The sequence below is a fragment of the Bombus pyrosoma genome, linkage group LG9 (genome assembly GCF_014825855.1).
Source record: "Bombus pyrosoma isolate SC7728 linkage group LG9, ASM1482585v1, whole genome shotgun sequence".
NCBI lineage: Eukaryota > Metazoa > Arthropoda > Insecta > Hymenoptera > Apidae > Bombus > Bombus pyrosoma.
The window spans coordinates 1,025,643-1,044,350 of record NC_057778.1 but is presented as its reverse complement, the minus strand read 5'-3'; the positions used below and the strand labels follow the sequence as shown (position 1 = coordinate 1,044,350).

At 34.0% G+C, this 18,708-nt stretch overlaps 3 protein-coding genes across 13 annotated transcripts in view; 1 reads left to right on the top strand and 2 right to left on the bottom strand.

Annotated features, from left to right (window-relative positions):
* Positions 1–8,402, bottom strand: part of LOC122570688 — an 86,997-nt gene extending 78,595 nt beyond the window's left edge. For 3 of the 5 annotated variants that reach the window (XR_006317889.1, XR_006317886.1, XM_043733363.1), the window contains exons 1-4: positions 8,363–8,402; positions 8,120–8,207; positions 7,971–8,042; positions 7,136–7,316 (exon numbers count right to left, since the gene is read on the bottom strand). The gene's annotated coding sequence lies outside the window, so the exon portion shown is untranslated. Of the gene's footprint in view, positions 1–6,711; positions 6,823–6,853; positions 7,050–7,135; positions 7,317–7,970; positions 8,043–8,119; positions 8,208–8,362 lie in introns of those variants that run through there. The other 2 variants (XR_006317887.1, XR_006317888.1) reach the window with 2 other exon arrangements.
* Positions 8,403–12,864: 4,462 nt separating this feature from the next.
* LOC122571065 (intraflagellar transport protein 74 homolog) lies at positions 12,865–15,671 on the bottom strand. Of its 2 annotated transcripts, XM_043734311.1 has the most exons (3): positions 14,792–15,671; positions 13,209–14,644; positions 12,865–12,980 (listed from the first exon to the last, which is right to left on the bottom strand). In XM_043734311.1, exons 1-3 carry the CDS (start codon positions 15,133–15,135, stop codon positions 12,901–12,903), a joined length of 1,860 nt encoding a protein of 619 aa, XP_043590246.1. In that variant the 5' UTR covers positions 15,136–15,671; the 3' UTR covers positions 12,865–12,900. The 2 variants fall into 2 exon arrangements, with proteins under 2 accessions (XP_043590246.1, XP_043590245.1); XM_043734310.1 differs by lacking the exon at positions 12,865–12,980 and having other exon boundaries at positions 13,098–14,644.
* A 229-nt stretch (positions 15,672–15,900) lies between these two features.
* The window catches only part of LOC122571062 (SLIT-ROBO Rho GTPase-activating protein 1-like), a 43,623-nt gene continuing 40,815 nt past the window's right edge, over positions 15,901–18,708 (top strand). For 2 of the 6 annotated variants that reach the window (XM_043734307.1, XM_043734306.1), the window contains exon 1: positions 15,902–16,481. In XM_043734307.1, coding sequence (XP_043590242.1) covers positions 16,403–16,481 — 79 coding nt within the window. In that variant the 5' untranslated portion in view covers positions 15,902–16,402. Of the gene's footprint in view, positions 16,482–18,708 lie in introns of all 6 variants that reach the window. The other 4 variants (XM_043734297.1, XM_043734301.1, XM_043734300.1 and 1 more) reach the window with 4 other exon arrangements.

The following is an 18,708-nucleotide window of genomic DNA, read 5'->3' as shown; positions in this document are numbered from 1 at the left end:
TGAGTTGACTCTCCTAGTGTCGTAGAAGCAGTTGAGTTGACTCCTAGTGTCGTAGAAGCAGTTGAGTTGACTCTCCTAGTGTCGTAGAAGAAATTGAGTTGACGCTCCTAGTGTCGTAGAAGAAGTTGAGTTGACTCCTAGTGTCGTAGAAGCAGTTGAGTTGACTCTCCTAGTGTCGTAGAAGAAGTTGAGTTGACTCTCCTAGTGTCGTAGAAGCAGTTGAGTTGACTCTCCTAGAGTCGTAGAAGAAGTGAAGTCCGTTCTCGTGTTATTACGGAAGAAAGTTCGGTGTGGGTGTGCCTTTTGAACTAAGAACGCGGGTTCGTTGTTCACACTTTTCGTTAGAAAAGTGAGGGTAACGATCCGCGATACCCATTGGTTATAGCCAATGTTAATAAATTGAAGATTGGAGGAGGAAGCCTCCTGCCAACGTGGCTCGTGGGTGACATCGTTTATGGGAAAAACCTGCTTTTCCGATAGACAAATTTTCGCTTTCTCCGTAATTTGTACGAGCGTGTAATAAACCTAAGGACTGTTCTAAGGACCATCCATAAACCAAAAATACTTGTAGGACTAGAGTTTTTTTTTTATTTATTGTTTGTTTACATTTTACAATTTGTCCATTAGGACATTTGGTAAAATATTATAATTTAAGTTTTGATGAAATATAGCATGTGGATGGTTACCCCCAGCGGCACTCCATCTTCCAGGTTGTTTATTGTTCTATTGTGAGGTCTGCAGGATGCTTCTTCTTCAGTCTTCTTTCTATTATTGTTTTATTCGTTTCAGCAACCAACTGATTTGGGTGTGTTGCAAGTCTTTCTTTATACTTTTTTGCATATCTGGCGATTTCCTCTTTAACTGTTGGAATCTTTAAGTCTTTTCGTATATCTTCATTTCTGACGTACCATGGAGCGTTAACTATTGTCCTTAAGATTTTTGCTTGCTCTGTTTCTATTTTATTTATGTGACTCATTGCTGCCACCCCCCATAGTGGGGTAGGATTAGAGTTGCAGTTAAAAAGATTGTGGCAGCACTCGGCAAGCAAATACCACCACTCGACACTAACTAGTGTCGGACGGTGGCAGCGCAGTAGTTAGCACCTTAGGTTACGTTCGTACATTACGAACGTTCGGGACCCGGGTTCAAATCTCGGCACCCGTGGTCCGATTTTTCTTCCACGATTCTTAAATAGGAAGAAAAATACAGCAGTACCCCAGCAGCGACATTTACACCGGCCGCCGGACCTATCTCAGCCGGCTTTACACTATGCAGCCGCGCACCTATCACGGACAACACTTTTACCACCTCAAGATTCTGTTTATGGTGATACCTTAGGTTCATTGTGCATAACGGCGCGCGGAACCTTGACGGCCAGACAATGAAGGACGTCGCACGGACCATCTCACGCGACGTGGAACAGGAACAATAACAGTCACCCTATGGTATATCAGCGTGGTGATAAATAATGAAATGGAGTGGTAACACTTTTATTGAGTGTTATCCAAGCGCACACGATACCCAAATTGTCAAATTTTCTGGTTGGCGCAAAACCATTTGCGAATTTAATATAGATATTAAAAAAAAAATAAATAAATAATTCTAAGTAGTCGAGACAATCAAAAATAGATCAAATTTCTAAATTATATAATTTCTAAATTACATAATTTCCAAATATTTCACATAAAATTAGTGCAAAAATTAGATGCGATAAAGAATAAAGAAAGAAAGCTGTCGACGAAATGTACGATAGAAAACACCGAGGGAAAGGGTGTCGTTTCTTTCACAGATAGGGCAAACGCGTTTGTGCACACTGTAGTAGTAGGAATCGTACCACGTTCTCTGGTTTATTATATCGTCTAGCATTCATCGAGTTGAATAACGGCTTTCACACGAGACAGGACAGGACGCGCGTCATTATACAAGCGAAGGAGATGCGAAAGGGATTGGCGAGCGTTCGAAAGGGCCCACCTGTTGCAACCACCACAATCTCCACCAGCTTAGCACGCTGATCAACGCGCGACCCTGTTCGAGTTCTATCAATTTCCACGAGGGGAAATCTGCTTTGCATCGCAACTGTTAAGCCAGGTCTACACCTGACGAACCAGATAAAGTGAAGAGAGAAAGAAGAAAAAGGAGGGGGGAAAGAGAGAAAATGAACGCAAAGAAACAAAAAGCACTCGACGTAACTCAAAACTTGGAATTTTTTAATTCTTATGTCAGAAAATTGCTACTGCTCCGCAGTGTAACAGCAAACGATATAAAGTCCCAGTTATTGTAAAATGCACATAACTCGTTGTAAATATGAAAAAAAAAATACTATTGGACTACGTCATTGGCAACTAGCTATAAATTTTGAACTATGTCGTCGTCTGCGAATATGTCAATTAAAGTACTCAACCGTTTAACAACGACAGCCATTCTCTTGTAACAACGATAAGCGATTTTTATGTATAAGACTAGAAGTACAAATGTAGTCTTTTTTATTTCAATTCTTCTCACTGTCTATTAACTATCTAAACTGTCGCGTTCAGCAACTTTTTAAACTGGTATGCGCGATAAGTGAGAAACTGATTTAACTGATTTAATCAATCTCTGACAAAGCTCGCTGATTTTGTTAGAAATTTCTCCAAGGATTGAACCTGAAATTTGTATTTGATTATTATATAAAAATGTACATTTCTCTTCTAAACGCTAGAAGTTTCCAATTTCTCATATCTCTCTTTCAAAAATAAGTTCAACCGCTGAAAACAATATGCATCTATTGTTATTACACGAGAATCTCTCTCAAAAATCTCTAATAAAATATTATTTATTTAGTTGTATCTTACTATGAAAGGAAGGATTGAAACAATACTGCTTCGAGTTGAATGAATGTTGCCTTTCTGTTGCAAATTTTTTCATTTTACCTGCATTTCGTTACGTGACAGTTTATCCATCAAATTTTCAACAGCTTTTGATTTCTTCCATTACAGTGTTCGTTTTTATACATAGTTCATGTTTCGATAATTAAAGCATGCACCTATATGTATATATATTTCAACTACCTACGATCGACGGAAACTTTACTGATAAAATTACGAGTATAACTCATACAAATAAAATCTAATGACGAAACTGGAACTGTCCTATCAGCCTGTAATAAGCCTATAATATTTATAATACGTAGGTATTAGGTTGTTCCAAAAGTTTCTTTCGTTTTATAAGAAAACAACAGATGCATAACATCTTTGCTTTCTATTGTTTTATCGAATTATGTATGATCCATTTTGTTCTGTTACTGCGAATATATAATAAAATAATATAAAACAAAAAATGTTGCGCAAAGCGAAAGAAACTTTTCGGACAATCTAATACTTACATATAAAACGTAACACGATCACAAAACGAAAATCACACAGGTATAGGAATACGGACAGATAATGTTAGATCGGAGACCGTGGCAATTTACGTTCACCGGTGACGGCACTTGTAGTGAAGCACCTTTGTAATTTCCATGGGTTCCGAAACAACGCTAACAATAGTGTTCGCAATAAGGATAGGGCCACTCATCGAACAAAAAGGCCACTTCGGTTCCGAGTGGACGTCTGTGCTTTTTTTTTTGTCCGTGAACACCACCTGTTCGTGGGAAATATTATTGGCATCGCCATAAAAATTCTATGTTAACGAATCCATAGAAATTAACCTGGTAACAGCATGGTGAGGTATGACATAGCACAACTGTTCTGAAAGTAGCGCAATTACGTTTTTACAAAATCTTCAGCGTTTTCTTTCTACACTACACAAATATTCTACACTTGTTTCTATATTAGAGTCGTAAATTTGAACCGTTACGATTTGATAATCGACGCCACGAGTCAGTCGATCCTCTATCTCCATTAAGATAATAGCATTGGTTAATTAATTATAACACTGAATTAACAGGTCAAAATATGCACTTCGTTCCAACAACCTTGTAGATATAAGTAGTTACGCGTCGTGCGTGTAAATGAGTTCTCAGCGAAGTGTAAGTAGCAAATTAAACTGACGACTGATCAATGAACGGAAAACCAGTCAAGACAGTGGCTGGTCAACGGATGAAAAACCAGTGAAATTCGGTGACGATGCTGTCGCGGAGGAAAACTATTGATGGGTGTTGGTCGCCCCACCAACGGTCGTTTGCGGATGGAAATGACTGTTGAACTTGGGACACACCTGATTTTCCCAATTTTTACCTGTTTGAACAATAACCCTTAGAAACGTCTCAATTTGAAAGACATGTTGCAGCAATTAAGTGCTTGACGATAAAGTGAAAATCTTTAGTTCTACGACCGCTCCTTAGGATTATTGCGGCCCGACTAGTTATATTTGCATAGCTAGTGGTCGTCTTGACCGAGGGATGGATTCTGGTTTATGTAAAGAGTCACCCGACGTAACAGATACTGTAAGTTTAAAGTAAATAAAGTTTAGTGGAAAAGTTGCGAATTTGTATTTTCTCAGTATACATATTTGGAGATAAGAATAACTTGGAATTGTTTTGTAGATAAACAATAAGACGTAAATAAATGTGAATACAAGAGCAGGGGTTTAATATTAGGTTTAAATTTTGTAAAAAATTAATTTGCAATAAAACCGCTGAAAGCATGCGTGCAATGATGAAATATTAATCTCCTATTGCTGTCGAATTACTTCAGCAATGATCAAAAGACAGCAATAAAAAACCAAAAAAAGACAACAATAAAGACAATAAAAAATGTTCACGTAATACCTATAATATATTTAATTTTGCTGCCAAATTATAATAATTTTTACGTTCGACCAATTCTTCAAAATCATATCTTAAACCTATCCATCGTTGTCCCAATTTTACGGTTTTATCACATTTCTCGGTCGTTAAGTTATTCTAATTCTGATAATCACAGCAACAGCATGCGCATTATCATAAAATCAGTAGCGTGATTCCTGGCAATTGTTTAATTCAGTTATTTCACGTGATACGTTGGAGACGATGACTAAATCTGATATTTGTGTTCAATGTTCCTAGTAAATTGATACAGACTGCACTTCACATTTTAAGCGATGTAATAAAACGTTGTGACCTTGTCTCAAGAACTTAAGGATAATATTCAAATATCTATTAGGTGAAAATTTCATAAAATATCTGGTCTCGTTTAATTTCCTTTCTTCTTTTAATTTTAAATTAGAATAATCCTTTTACGAATTAACTCTCCCTATGTCAATTATTTTTCCAAATTTAAGTTTACTTTTTAATTTATTTTTTTTTTAATTTAAAAATATTTCGAAAATTAAAACATTAGATGGAAGAATCGATCGCTAAGTATCTTCTATCTGTAAGAATCAATTTCATTTACTATTATCGGTCCAGGTCGCCATACGATTTATGGAATTCGAACGCAATTAACTTCCGGTAGCTCGCCCACACGAGGAACGATAGATTTATAGACTTCGATTAAAATAGTAACCGTTGCAGGGTTCGTGGTTGCTGGCAGGCTGGTTCTTTAGCCATTGAGACATAAGAATAGAGAACGAGATGGGAAAACAGATGTTCGAGTGACTTGCAATGCTCATTTTTTACTTTTATGTGTCCAATAAGGAAAGCACGCGATCGGTCCGCATTGGATGAAACTTTGTAGACTTGAAAAGCAACCGAAAATAATAGATCAACGTATTCCTTTAGCTGCGGTAACTCTAGGCAAAATCATCCTGCAAAGTTCGACGCCTAAAAGATAGCTCGTAAACAAATGGAAGTTAAATATAGTTACAACTAAGAAGAAAATGTTAACAAGAATTGAATGCTTTCTAATACATTAGAAGTAAAAAAAAAAAACAACGAGTCTCATCCGTAATTAGCATATATATGTATACGCGTTTTTCAAACTCGAATACCCCAAACACGAAACACCCAGTATATCCAGGAAAGGTAAATGACTTTGTCCTCTTACGTCCACTTTAATAGTAAAAGGTTACCTACGTCTGGCTACTTATTGAATCGAAAGAGGAAAGAAGGAAAAGGCAGAAACGTCCAGATGCGGTCGTATCGAAAGTAGCCGCATCAATAACGTCTATTCCATTTCCTAGCGTGACTGGAGATTTCGTATGCGACTGGCACCCTTTCGGGACGAGTGTGTTTGCTCGTGGTTTAACGTTGGACAAGGAAGTTAAAGAAGAGGGATGGAATTATTGCCTGGTGGGTAGTAAAATGCGGTGTGACGATGCCCCGCCGTGGGCATACTTAGCTAATTAAATCGTATAGGATACTCGTATCGAGATTAGGTTACATCGGGGCATGCGAGGCACCGCAGTTGAGAGGAATCCTTCGATGATACACGTGAACAAACGTATACGTTGGCCAAGTTATCAAAGACTATGAAACATTCAATAGATGTGAAGAACATACTTCTGTTTTTCGATGATAGAGGTTAATTGAATTATAAGACGTAAGTAGACTATGATCAGGATGTAATTGAACTTGATCAGTTTTGCTATTGCTATATCAGGAACACACTTTGTCTCCGAAAGATAGGAAACAAAGGAAATTGAAAAATGAATGAAATTAAAAATCCTGCCAATAGTACTACGAGTTAACATAGATATTACTTTAAACTATCAATTTATAACGATTGAATAACAAACTTACATTAATTTAAATGTCAATAGAGTTATAATATCTAATATAAATTAGAGAAACATTCTTTTAAATATCTTAGTTACTATAAGTAACGTCACATCTTTTATTATTTTACTACAAACATCAAAATACACAAGATTTTTGTCCTTTTCGTGTTCAAGTATCAGTGCCAACCAGTACTGTCAACGCTCCCTCTGCGATAATTTATTTTAATTTAATTTAAATGACACGTTTACTTTTCGTTATAAATATCTTACATGTTCCAAAGGCTAACATCCACGTGTACTCGTGTATAGTAATCTCGATAACTGTATCGCAATGCTAGTTACTAGTCGATCGCAATGTTTGCACGACTCGAGTGAAACGAAGCTTGAAGTTATTACGAGGGTTCGTGGATAGACATACCAAGACAAATGACGCGCTGAAAGGGACAGCTAAATTCGATATGGAACGAGGAAATTCTATAACGCGTTGCCCTGTGATACGCGTACGAATCTACGGACTTACCACGCTGCACGTCGAGGATATCAAGTTCCTAAATCGAAACGGTAAACAGGCTATCCGCGTCGTGGGCCACGCAATGCCTAATCGAATTCATGGCCCGAACACACGATCGAACATCATCGCCGATTTCTCGTAGTAATTCAATCGAGTCGATACCACCCTGTTAGTATTCTCGCATTACCCCCTGGGAAAACGAAAATTGCTTGTTACCATTTGCTATTATCCTAATATGTATTTGGAAATGATTTTATTTTACATCATCGTTAAACGTTAAAATTTGAACTAATTTCAAACTTAAATAGCTACTGACGAATAAATATTGGAATTTTTACAAATGACAAATTTCATTTTCTTCGTGTCGAAAAGAAAGATAATAATATCAATATAATAAAGAAAAAGTAAAAACTGAATACATATATGTAGGTACTAGTTAAATTTAGATTTGAATTTCTACATCTGTAAATGTTTTTCCATTGAAAGTTTGTGAGTTTCATTTTTATGAGGTTATCTATACATTATAAGCATGACAATACATTAATTCAACCTAGAATCTTGAACTGCAACACATTCTGACAATGCGGGCACGGCATTGGTATTCACGGTCGAATCATGATTTAGGACCTGTCGCATTGCCAAACCCCTATTCTATTCACGGACACGCATAATAACGATTATTGTAACCTTGGCTATCTTCTTTTCACAAGTTACTTTGAAATCTCTAGAGAGATTCTACTAATACTAATTAATATTTCACATTAATCTTTTCTATTAAAAATATGAAAAGATATCTATATATTATATATATATATATATTATTTGACATAGTAAAATAACTCACTCAAATACTGGGACAAATGAAGTAGATGAGTATTTTTCAAACGCGTGACGCCAATGCCACCTTATTTCATCTCTGTGAATAATACATTATATTTTTATAAAATTTAGACAAAATCAAAATTTGAATATCTGATAAGAATAATTCTCTACCTGGTTATACGAATTATATACTACCACTCTGCTGTTTGAGATGTTTACACCATTCTCATAATGCAATCTTCAATAACATAATTCTAACCTACAATATAGTGAATTTTATTAAATATAATTAGACGTAGCAATTTCAAAGTGGAACGATTCAAACGCTAATTTCTAAAACGCTAATCTAAAGTATTCAAAGTAGTATCAAGTAAAAACAACCGAAAATTGTATCCTTTTATACATTATACATACCAAACAGATACAAGAAAAACGACAGTAGGATACGGCGACACACGCTAAGCATGGACTATAGAAGCTGCACGTGGTACAAAAGCCGCGCATGCGCACAGTAGCGCCCTGCGAGAGTAGATCCCCCTACCTCTCTTTCCTACAGTAATGTTAATGGCGCGACACATGCGCACGCGCGCGTGGGGGGCAAAATCTTTAAAATTGGCCCTGTGGTGGGGCAGATCGTGCGAATCCCGGAACAGAACGAATCTACGGTCCGTTTCTGTAGGATGTGACAAACGGAGCGGCAAAGAGGGGAAAGCTAGCGGTGGGGAATAAAAAGCGGCAGGCTACAGAGCAGAAGTATGGAAGTGGGGCACGTGCCAATTTGTGCACCTCCGAAAGGAGTATGGTGGTGGCACGAGGCCGAAAAGTGGGGGAAATATGCATCTTGGAGCGCGGCGAACAGAATTTGAGGTAGTCTGCGAGCAGGCGAGTGACTATGCGCTTGCGTGGGCCCTCGGAGAATTTTCTTTTATTTTTAATTTCTCTTTTTCCCCTCTCGTATGTTTTTGTTCGTATTTTCCTTTCCTCTCGTTTCTCTTCCCTTCACCTTTTTCTTCAAAACCAAGATCCAATCTCCGAGGGTCTACAACCTTCTACCCTGCTTCCCCTCTCCCGGTTCGACACATTCAATTGAAATCACCGAGAGCAATCGTCGAGCTGAATTTCGAATTGATATCCAACCGAACTACCAAGACTGAACTGGAAACACTGGAAGAAACCGGAGATTCTTGAGACACCGAGACGGAATTCGTCGAACCGATAAAACGTCCGAGAGTAATCTGACATCTACACACTGTAAGTACAATCAACAATAGAAAACCAATACATTCAAAGACGGTCAAAGTGTTCATTTATATAAAATCATGGAAGGAATATATTTTTTAAAGACAGATTCACAACTGATTTGAAATTATATGAGGACATCTACCATCGATGAAATAAAGTGGAATATTGTTGATGATGTTGAAATCGGGAAAGGGAAAGCGAAGATTACCCTCAGTTATAGAAGATTTGTGTAAATATACTTGTACATACGAAAGTATTTTTAATTTGTACAAAGAGAGAGATGTAGAGTTCTGATGTTAAAAGTACAACACTACTCGAATCACATGCTCGGTGAATGAGAATTTCCTTCGAAATTGGCCAGTAGTCGGCGTTGCAGATCGCCTATCTCGATTGATATATCAAACAAATAATCATGCAATACTATATAATAAATTTTGGATTTGATTATTTAAGTAAAAGACGAAGATCGAAGAAAACACTGCGAAAAATATGACGACCAGGAACCGTTTGCAAAAAGCTTATCACTGAAGGAAGCATATATCGATCAATCAATAGATCAAAAACATTTGAAGAAAACTTGTCATCACTTATGCTGCTTTTATGGAAAAGAGACGTTTTGAAGACAGAAAACAACCGTATTGCGATTTTTTACTTTGACACTTTATTGGTATGGTAACTAATTTATTATTTGATTAAATAATACGAAACTTTGAGAATGTGTCAATTCTGTAACTAAAGATTATTGGCATTGATGTAAATGTATTTCCTTATACTTGTAACGTCGCGTGACCCTCTATATAGACTAGAAACCATCCCTCGGTCATAAAACTAAAGATTTTTACTTTACCGTCAAGGCCCTTAATTGCTCCAACATATCTTTCAAATCGAGACATTCCTTAGGGTTATTGTTCAAAAACCTGCTTTTTCCATATTTTACTAGTTTGAACTATGACTCTAAGGAATGTCTCAATTTGAAAGATATGTTGCAGCAATTAAGGGCCTTGACGGTAAAGTAAAAATCTTTAGTTTTATGACCGAGGGATGGTTTCTAATCTATATAGAGGGTCACCCGACGTAACAATACTAGTGTAACATTTATTAACGATAATGTAACTAGTCTTATGTTTTAATTTAGAGTTTTAGGGTTTATTGTAAGGAATTGACAAAATTTTCGAAGATTTCCAAACACCGAGCTAGTCATTAATTCAAGGTAACGTAATGATTTTGTATTTTAAGTTCTATTTTCCTTTCTTTTTTAATTCATATATATCGTACTTAAAATATTTAGAGGTTAATATAAAAAGAGACAATACAACGATCTAGTCAGCAAGTGATAAAAATGTAGTATACACTATGAGAATCAAAATATAGAATCTAGTATAAAAAAAAAGAAGTATAATTACGATCTAGTCAAGAAATCGAGTTATTAGAAAACCTAATCTAGTCACAAAATAATAGTCTAGTCATTATTATTTTTAGTCGTTCGCATTGGTGCCACGGATTTCAATCTCGAGATAAATTTTTCTGAAATTTTCTCGTGAATTATTAGAAATTAAGTTGAAATTACAAAAATTACAAAAAATATTTATTTAATTTAATTACACGTAGCATCAACGAGACGCGTATATACCTTTTCGTATAGCTTTTTTATGTTTCTAGTCAACCATACTTTTCTAGTCATCGCGTTCCTTTCACTTAACACGTAAGTATCCTAAGTATCATATTCCTCAAAGGATATGCAGGCCACAAGTAAATGCAATTCTGAAACCTTTATTTCAATGTATCCTCTACTTGTGTGACATTAATTTTGCATATTTAAATACATACGTACATTTGTCAAATAAATAATATCCGTGGATACGATGCCATACAAAAGTTAAGTCATGAAAATATATCATACTCGCTTTCTATAATCTTAAAAAAGAATCACAAAAAGAATAGTTAAGGAATTGCAGTCTATATTATCTGATCGTGTATACATTAGTATAATTTATTAACTAAGTCAATATTTTATTCATTTCGGGGAATGTGCCAGTAATCTACATGAATATTATTATTATATAGGTTTATGGCAAAAAAATAATTTCATCAAAAATTAAAATTCTAATAGTTATATAAAGTAAAAAAATTAAATTTATTTCAAAATTAATTACGTAAACGGTTGTCAATAAAAGTAAAGGAATATTACCTACGTATGAATATAACACCGATTTTTTTGCCAAATTCCTATGACTCAGTCGGTACAGTTTAAACAACTAAATTTATTAAATCGTCCTTTACAAGGCAGCTAATTATGTATTCGTTTAGGATTAAATTATTATATACGTATTCTTTAATAATTTTGAACTGGGAAGATTACTAAGCACAAACATAACAATTTAGCACAAAAAGTATTTTGTTAAGTAAAAAGTATTACGTGGCTGTGTTTAATAATTAAGAATAATTTTAGATTAATTAATATAAAGCTGTACTTTCTTTTAAATTGATAGAGATGCCCATTACTATACCTTAGTAATATCTAATCCAAACATACCGACTGAAGTTAATATATAAAGTACTCCATTTTTTCTGACCAAACTCTCTTAATTTGTACAGGAACACCCTGTATCGCATTTAATTTTAAGCTTATATATTTCGAAATGATAAAATAATTAATTTATATATTGTATACGCATAGTCACCATCATTTTGTAAAAAATTCTAGTCAAATTAATATATAATTAAATTATTATTAGGAGTGGTATCTAGTCAATGAATCCATGGACACTAACTCGAACAGTTTAGTCCAGGTATTAAAAAAAAATTGAAGAAACAAATTTGTTTTCGTTTTATATATGTAAAAAAAATCGTATCGATTATCGTATAGTTATACTATACTTAATAGATGTTTTGGAATTTTACGTTTTATTGTGCAATTTCTTTTTATGTTTCACTTGGCGAACCTAGTAGAGTATTTGATCTCAGTTCATGGATAATAAATCTAGTCTGCAGTATGCTAAAGCGATTGAGTAAATTGGAGTTACTAAATATAAAATATAATCAAAGATAAAATAACTTATAATTAGTTTGAAAAACTTTTATTATAGTTTCCGTATTAACCTAATAGTAGGACACGATATATTGTGTATGGCTTACAGTAAAGTGTATGTTAAAATAAACATTTATTTATAAGATAGTTTATAACATATGTAGGTATGTATTAAGGTAAATTTATATTGTAAGGACTTAGAATATAAGATCATCATATATGTATTCTTACTTATTTCGTCATATTTATTTGCTATGAGTTGCTGTGTTGTGTGCTGTGTGTGAATTTATTTCAAATATTTATTTATTGAATATTTATAATAATAATATAAATCGCGATTTATATATTTTTTGCATATTTTTTGCTACTAGCTTTGCGTGTTCTTAGTATTCAAAAAATTGTATTCCGTAGTTTCATTTACATAACTCTACATAAGAACTATAAGTATTCAATCATTTCACTAATCACATGTTTGTAACTGCTATAAATAACACTGCTACGAAAAATGAACTTCTCTTTGAAATATAGAAATATCTTAAATAAAATTATAATCGTCAAAAAGTATATTTAACAATTCAGTTATTACCTTACTCATATTCCTATACCTTATTTCTGCGATAAAACAAAAGATGAAATGTTCATGATGACACTTTTATTATTATTTATTTATATATTACTTTAATTATACAATTATTCGCATAATGTGGAAAATTTTTATATTTAGAAGGAATAACCATAGAGGATTGAAATGATAGGCAGAATCTGAAAAAGGTGAGAAACTACATAGAATAGGGGAAAAAAAAGAAAGGAAAATCTGATTTAGGTTAACTATACTTAATAAATGCTACAAACATTGGTTAATCGTGCACAAAATGAAAATAAATGTTAAAAAGAATTTTAATTAATAAATAGTTTTTAGATTTTCTTTCAACATAGAATTATAAATATTTATTGAATTAAAAGTGTCTTTTCTTATTGGATCATAATTACCACGTTTCTCCTCTTTGACAATAAAATCTTGAATCTTCTTATGTTCTTCCAGCAACTTGTCCATAGTATTCTCTAATACACTAATCTGAGTGTATATATCATTATTTTCTAAACGTTGCTTTATTTCATCATATTCAAATTGAATTGTTTTGATTTCTTCTTCGCATTCTAATTGTTGATGTTTCAATTGTTTACATTCTGCTATTAATTGCCCTTGTTTCAATGTCAATTTAGCTTTTAAACTCTCTAGGTCTTCCGGAATTATTGATTTATTATCTTTGTTACCCATTCTTTCATTAAGATCAACAAATTCTGCTTGAATTTTCTGCTCTAACATTTCCATTTCGCTATAAATTTGCTGCAACTTTAAATTTTCTTTAGTTAATTTTTCAAAACTTTGATCATTCTTACTATATTCATAGTCATTGAAGGCTGGTAAATTATTCAAAATGGCCATTTCATCATTTCCTATAAAATTAATATCAATGTTTAACATATTTGAAATATTTTCCAAATATTCTACTATTGTATTTTCTAATCTATCCATTTTTCTTGTCTCATCATCTTTATTCTGCTCAAAAGAACTCATAAATTGCTCTATAACTTCTTCTCGTTTACGAAGTTCTTTAAATTTTGCTTGCTTCTCAGTTTGAGTATCTTCCATGTCTGTTTCCAATTGTTCGAGTTTTTGTTCAGTTTCTTGTACCTGTTTTTTTTTCTCAGTCAATTGAGCTTCAGCAGCTGCAATATCCAGATTGTCTTGCTTAATTTTTTGTAATAGTTTTCCTCTTTCCTCTTCTGGTGAAATTCTATGCTTCTCTTCTTCTTTCAACTTGTCCCTTTTTTCTTCCATTTCTATAATTTTCAAATGTAATTTAACTGCTTCCTGTTTCAATGGAGATAATGTTATTTCTTCTTCCAAATAGGCTTGTTCTTTATATAATTCATCCAATTCTTGTTGCAATGCATTTGTTTTCTCTTGCAGTTTTGCTTTTTCTTTTGATAATTCATCATATTTTTCTTTCATATTAAAATCCATGCTCTCTATAAGCCTTTCAGTCCTCTTCTTTTCATCCTCTAACTGTTTTTCTATTTTAGTTACCTTCTGCTCTAATTCTTTTCTTTCTTCAAACATATCTTCGATTTTCAATAAATTTTGTTCATTCTTTGTGGCAAGTTCTTCAGTCTCTTGTTCAATAATTTCTTTCCCAACATCAGATGTCATTTTATCTACAATGATGTTGTAGTCAGCCAGCTGACCTTGCAAAGTTGTTAATTCCATAGCTAAATCTTTGGCTCTCTTGTCATAATGTATATAAGTAGCTCTTTCCTTAGTTTGATCTTCAATATCTTTGAAAATAACAGCAATTTCTTGACTTAATTCTCTGATTTTCAGTTGCATGAGTCCAATGTAATATCTTTTATCTTGAATTTGTCTGAGGATAGAAAATTTAGATTAAAAAACAACAGAAATGTGAGTTTAATAATTCCATTACATCTATCAAAATAATACTGATATTATAATTAATCTTAATCTAATCGTATAGATTTAATATGAAATATAGAAAAATAAATTTTTATACCTGGTCATTGACAATCCTCTAGCTGTTCCAGGTCTCAAACCTGCTACTCCATGTTGAGTGATAGGCCTCTCCGTAACGTTTATATTCATCTGACCAGGCAAAGGAAATGCTGAGTTAAATGCTCCGGAACTAGTTGAACTGATTGTACTCAACCGTGAAGTAGGTGTTGGTACATGGTTAAGTAAAGCCAATGATGATGGTGGTCTTGCCAGTACATTTTGTCCAGGTGTGCCTGGTCGAGTAGTACCAGAGGTGACATAAAACTCTCCAGATTCATTCTTTACACCTCTGTAAAATCTATCATATTTGCTTTGCAAAGGAATACTTGTCTGTGGTCTTTGCATTATGATGAATTATTTAAGATATTTTTTCACTTTATTGGATACAGGTATCTTATGTATTAATAAACAATAATTTTTATAGATACATAAATAACTGACATTATTTTGCAAGAGCACTTTATGATCCTTTTGGTTTACATTTGGTTGCCATAGAAACCAATCCATATCAATCCATACAATTGATATGAACAGAAATTAGATATAATAACATTTAATTGACATCCATATCCTTGTATAAAGAGATATATAACTTTTAATAGCGCTATAAGAAAATTATTTTATAAAAAAGACTTTCAAAAAATATACTTTAAATATACATTTAGATATACCTAGATCAAACATTACAAAAATAAAACTAATTAAATACGATTATTTACAAAGTCGAAATAGATGCTCTCATACTCTTAAAAAGTTCATAAAAATAATATTTAAAAAGAAATTTAAAAATTTGAATTCATCGCTATTTAACCGACAGTAATGTTACCCATTGTAGAAATAAAAACATTTATAATCGATTCCTCAATTTTCCATTACATTTATCGATACACTTACCGAAATAAAAAATGAAATTCTTAGTTTACCGAGGCATCAACAGATGGCAACAGGATGAGGTTACCTTGGAACAGGCAGTTGCTAAGCAACAAAAGTGACGCGGCGTGGCGACCAAGTGGCAATGCACGACGGTGACGGCGACGGCGACGGTGACGGCGGTAGCGACGCCGGTCCCCCAAACTTGAATTAATATACGTTAGTCCAAGAATATCTTCAGTGTGCCTCGGGATAGCCAGAAACCAATCGGCGTTACCACAGTAACCCGCGTTGTAGATACGTTTACCCGTGGCATCGCGATTCGTCCCGTCGACGTATAAACGATCAACGCTACTCACTCGTTTCATACACGCTTCTTTCACGTTGGCATTTCTTCTCTGGCGCTTGCCATTTTTTTTCTTTCTTTTCCTCTCTTCATCCTTCCCTCCTCTTGCCCTTTTGCTCAATAGACCGTAGTAGTCCGTGTGCACACGGTTGGCACATGTACCCGGTGATAGCGCATCTAGTGCAGATCATAGAAAGGTATCAACGCTGCCCGATAAACCGGTTTCACCGCAACCAACCGGTGACCTCCTCGTGCCCGAGAATGTTTTAAACTGTGACAAGTATTTTGTGCTCACTTCATAGAAACTGTCCGATCGTGCGTGCGTGAACACGGGACGAGAAAAACCCCGAGTGGGGTTTTTGACGGAAATCGAGACGCCGCGTCGTTGATACGAACATGGACGAAGAAGAAATCGACGGCGTGAAGTCGCCCATCAAGAGGCTTGGCTCCACGCGGAAGCTGCTCGTCTTTAACAGTAAGTTGTAACCAGTAACCATGCACTTGTTATCTGTCTCGTTCTCTCTCTCTCTCTCTCTCTCTCTGTCATTTTTTGTGGTTTGTACTCACTCCATTTTTCTCTCTTTTTACTCACAGAGAAAGTCAACTTTTTCTAACTAATATATTTTAGATGAATCGTAAGTAAATTGTTTCCCATGATGCTTAGAATTTGGAATTGGGGTTTGTTACGATAACAGTATTGGTATTTATTGGAAACAATTTCATCAAAGATTTTTCTTTCGAAATCAGGAGAATTTTATTATATTTTACATCGACTGTAAGTAAATTATTTTGAGATTGAACTTTGTGACTATAGTAATACAGATTGATATTTGTTGGCAATAATTTTATCGAACATTTTTTGGAAATCAGGAGAGTTTTATTATCTTATTCTCCTAAAATTTGATTTGTAAAGTTGTTACATTTTATGTCAGGTTTTGTTGTTATGAAAAGATTTACGATAAGGATATAGATTTGTGTTACTGGTTTAAAATATATTCGCGGCATGCTCCGAGTCGAAGGGTAATTTATTTCGATAAAACTCGTTCCAACGTCCATTGGGATGCGTGCATCTGCTCGATTGACTGTAAAGAGTGTAAAGGTGCAATTTGTTTCATTCATCCCATCGATAAAACAGCGAGTGCTGACGTTTCTTTCGTGTTTTTTCTTTCCTTAATACATGGAGCATTCTTTCAATACGTTTGGCGTGTAGGAATGTATAAAAAGCTTAGCGGCTATATGGTCAACAGATGTTAGAAAATCTCGTTATAATGTGCACTCGACAGTGCGAGTACCGCGACGCTGACTTTCGAAGAATAACGCGACGTGTCGATGTTTTTATGTTCAAAATGTCGTTTATTTGTGCATCTTGGCATGCACTGTATTTCAAACCTGCGTTGTTTCTCTGCAGAGAATAACATATTTCATCCATATAAAACATTGCTTAATTCGTGTAATACATTACTCAATGCTAAAAATACTTATATTTAATTATTTCATAAGATGATGCAGTCATATGTAACAAAAGATAGTAAATGTTTTTTTATACAATAAAATGAGTTTTAACTTGCGACACCTCTCTAAAAAGAATTATTTTATCCATGTAAAACATTGTTTAGTTCGGTAAAAATAATCTTAAAGTGATTATAAATCTGTTGATAGACAAGAGAAAAATTTGTTGAAAAGAACATAATAGATGACGTAAGTACAGAATTTCATGTGTTAAGAATATCGCGACATTGTAAACTGCTATTATCAGCCAGAGCATTGTACAGCATAATCAAGTAGAGACTATTACACCCTTTGTGGAATGCTGGTGCATTCGAAGGTTGCGTTAGACATTCCTAGTTACCGGCGTACTTGAGTTATACGTTTGTATAGGTAATAGGCTTCGGCTTCACGCTTCGAACGTATATCTTAGAAATTATAATGTAATCAACATTACAAGTTTTCTAAAGAAAGATTTATTATAAAATCATCATGACACCATAAAAAATGTATCGAATCCTCTTTTTGATATTATTTATTATTATATCTAGATTCTTATCATATTATATCCAATTGTTAATTAATAATTTTTATGTATAAAATTTCTCGTAAATATTTTGTGCAACGAAAGAAAGCAAAAAACGTAGTTTCACTGGATCAATGAACAATCGTGTAATACCTATCGTCATTCGATGAGGCAAATGAGGTGCTTGCACGTCTCTCAGTTGAAATGTTGGCGCGTCGCATTAGAAATCGCCTCGTCTGCATATTAAAGTCGTGGGAAGCAACAAGGATAGGTTTCACGGCATTCTGAAAAAACTCTCACATGTTTGATACTGTTAAACATCTCTGTTTCTTCATTATCTATTATCTCGTAAATACATACTTATTGTATATGTAATACATACTATAATAGTGTAATAATCCTATTTATACGTCCATATTTCACCAGGAATTAGATGAAATTATACTGAACTGAATAAAAGTATTTTTTAATAATAAAAGAAATATAACCTTAATATCATAAATATATTTATAACTTGATATTACAAAATAAGAGGAATCTTGACATTTTGAAAATTTTGAAAATTTATTTAATTTCCTATCATTTCATCAATGTGGCATAGTGCAACGTGTCGTGCATTCATAATCATAAGTCTGTCCGATCGGAAGTTCTCAGAAGAACGTACATCGGATGCCCATCCCTGTTTCCGTTT

Bases quoted from the DNA above. Each gene is read 5' to 3' on its own strand.
- LOC122571065 (XM_043734310.1), bottom strand. From the start codon at position 15,135: ATGCAAAGACCACAGACAAGTATTCCTTTGCAAAGCAAATATGATAGA. The intron at 14,645-14,791 runs GTATAAAAATTT...TTCTATCCTCAG, and splicing joins AGAGGATTGTCAATGACCAG to ACAAATTCAAGATAAAAGAT.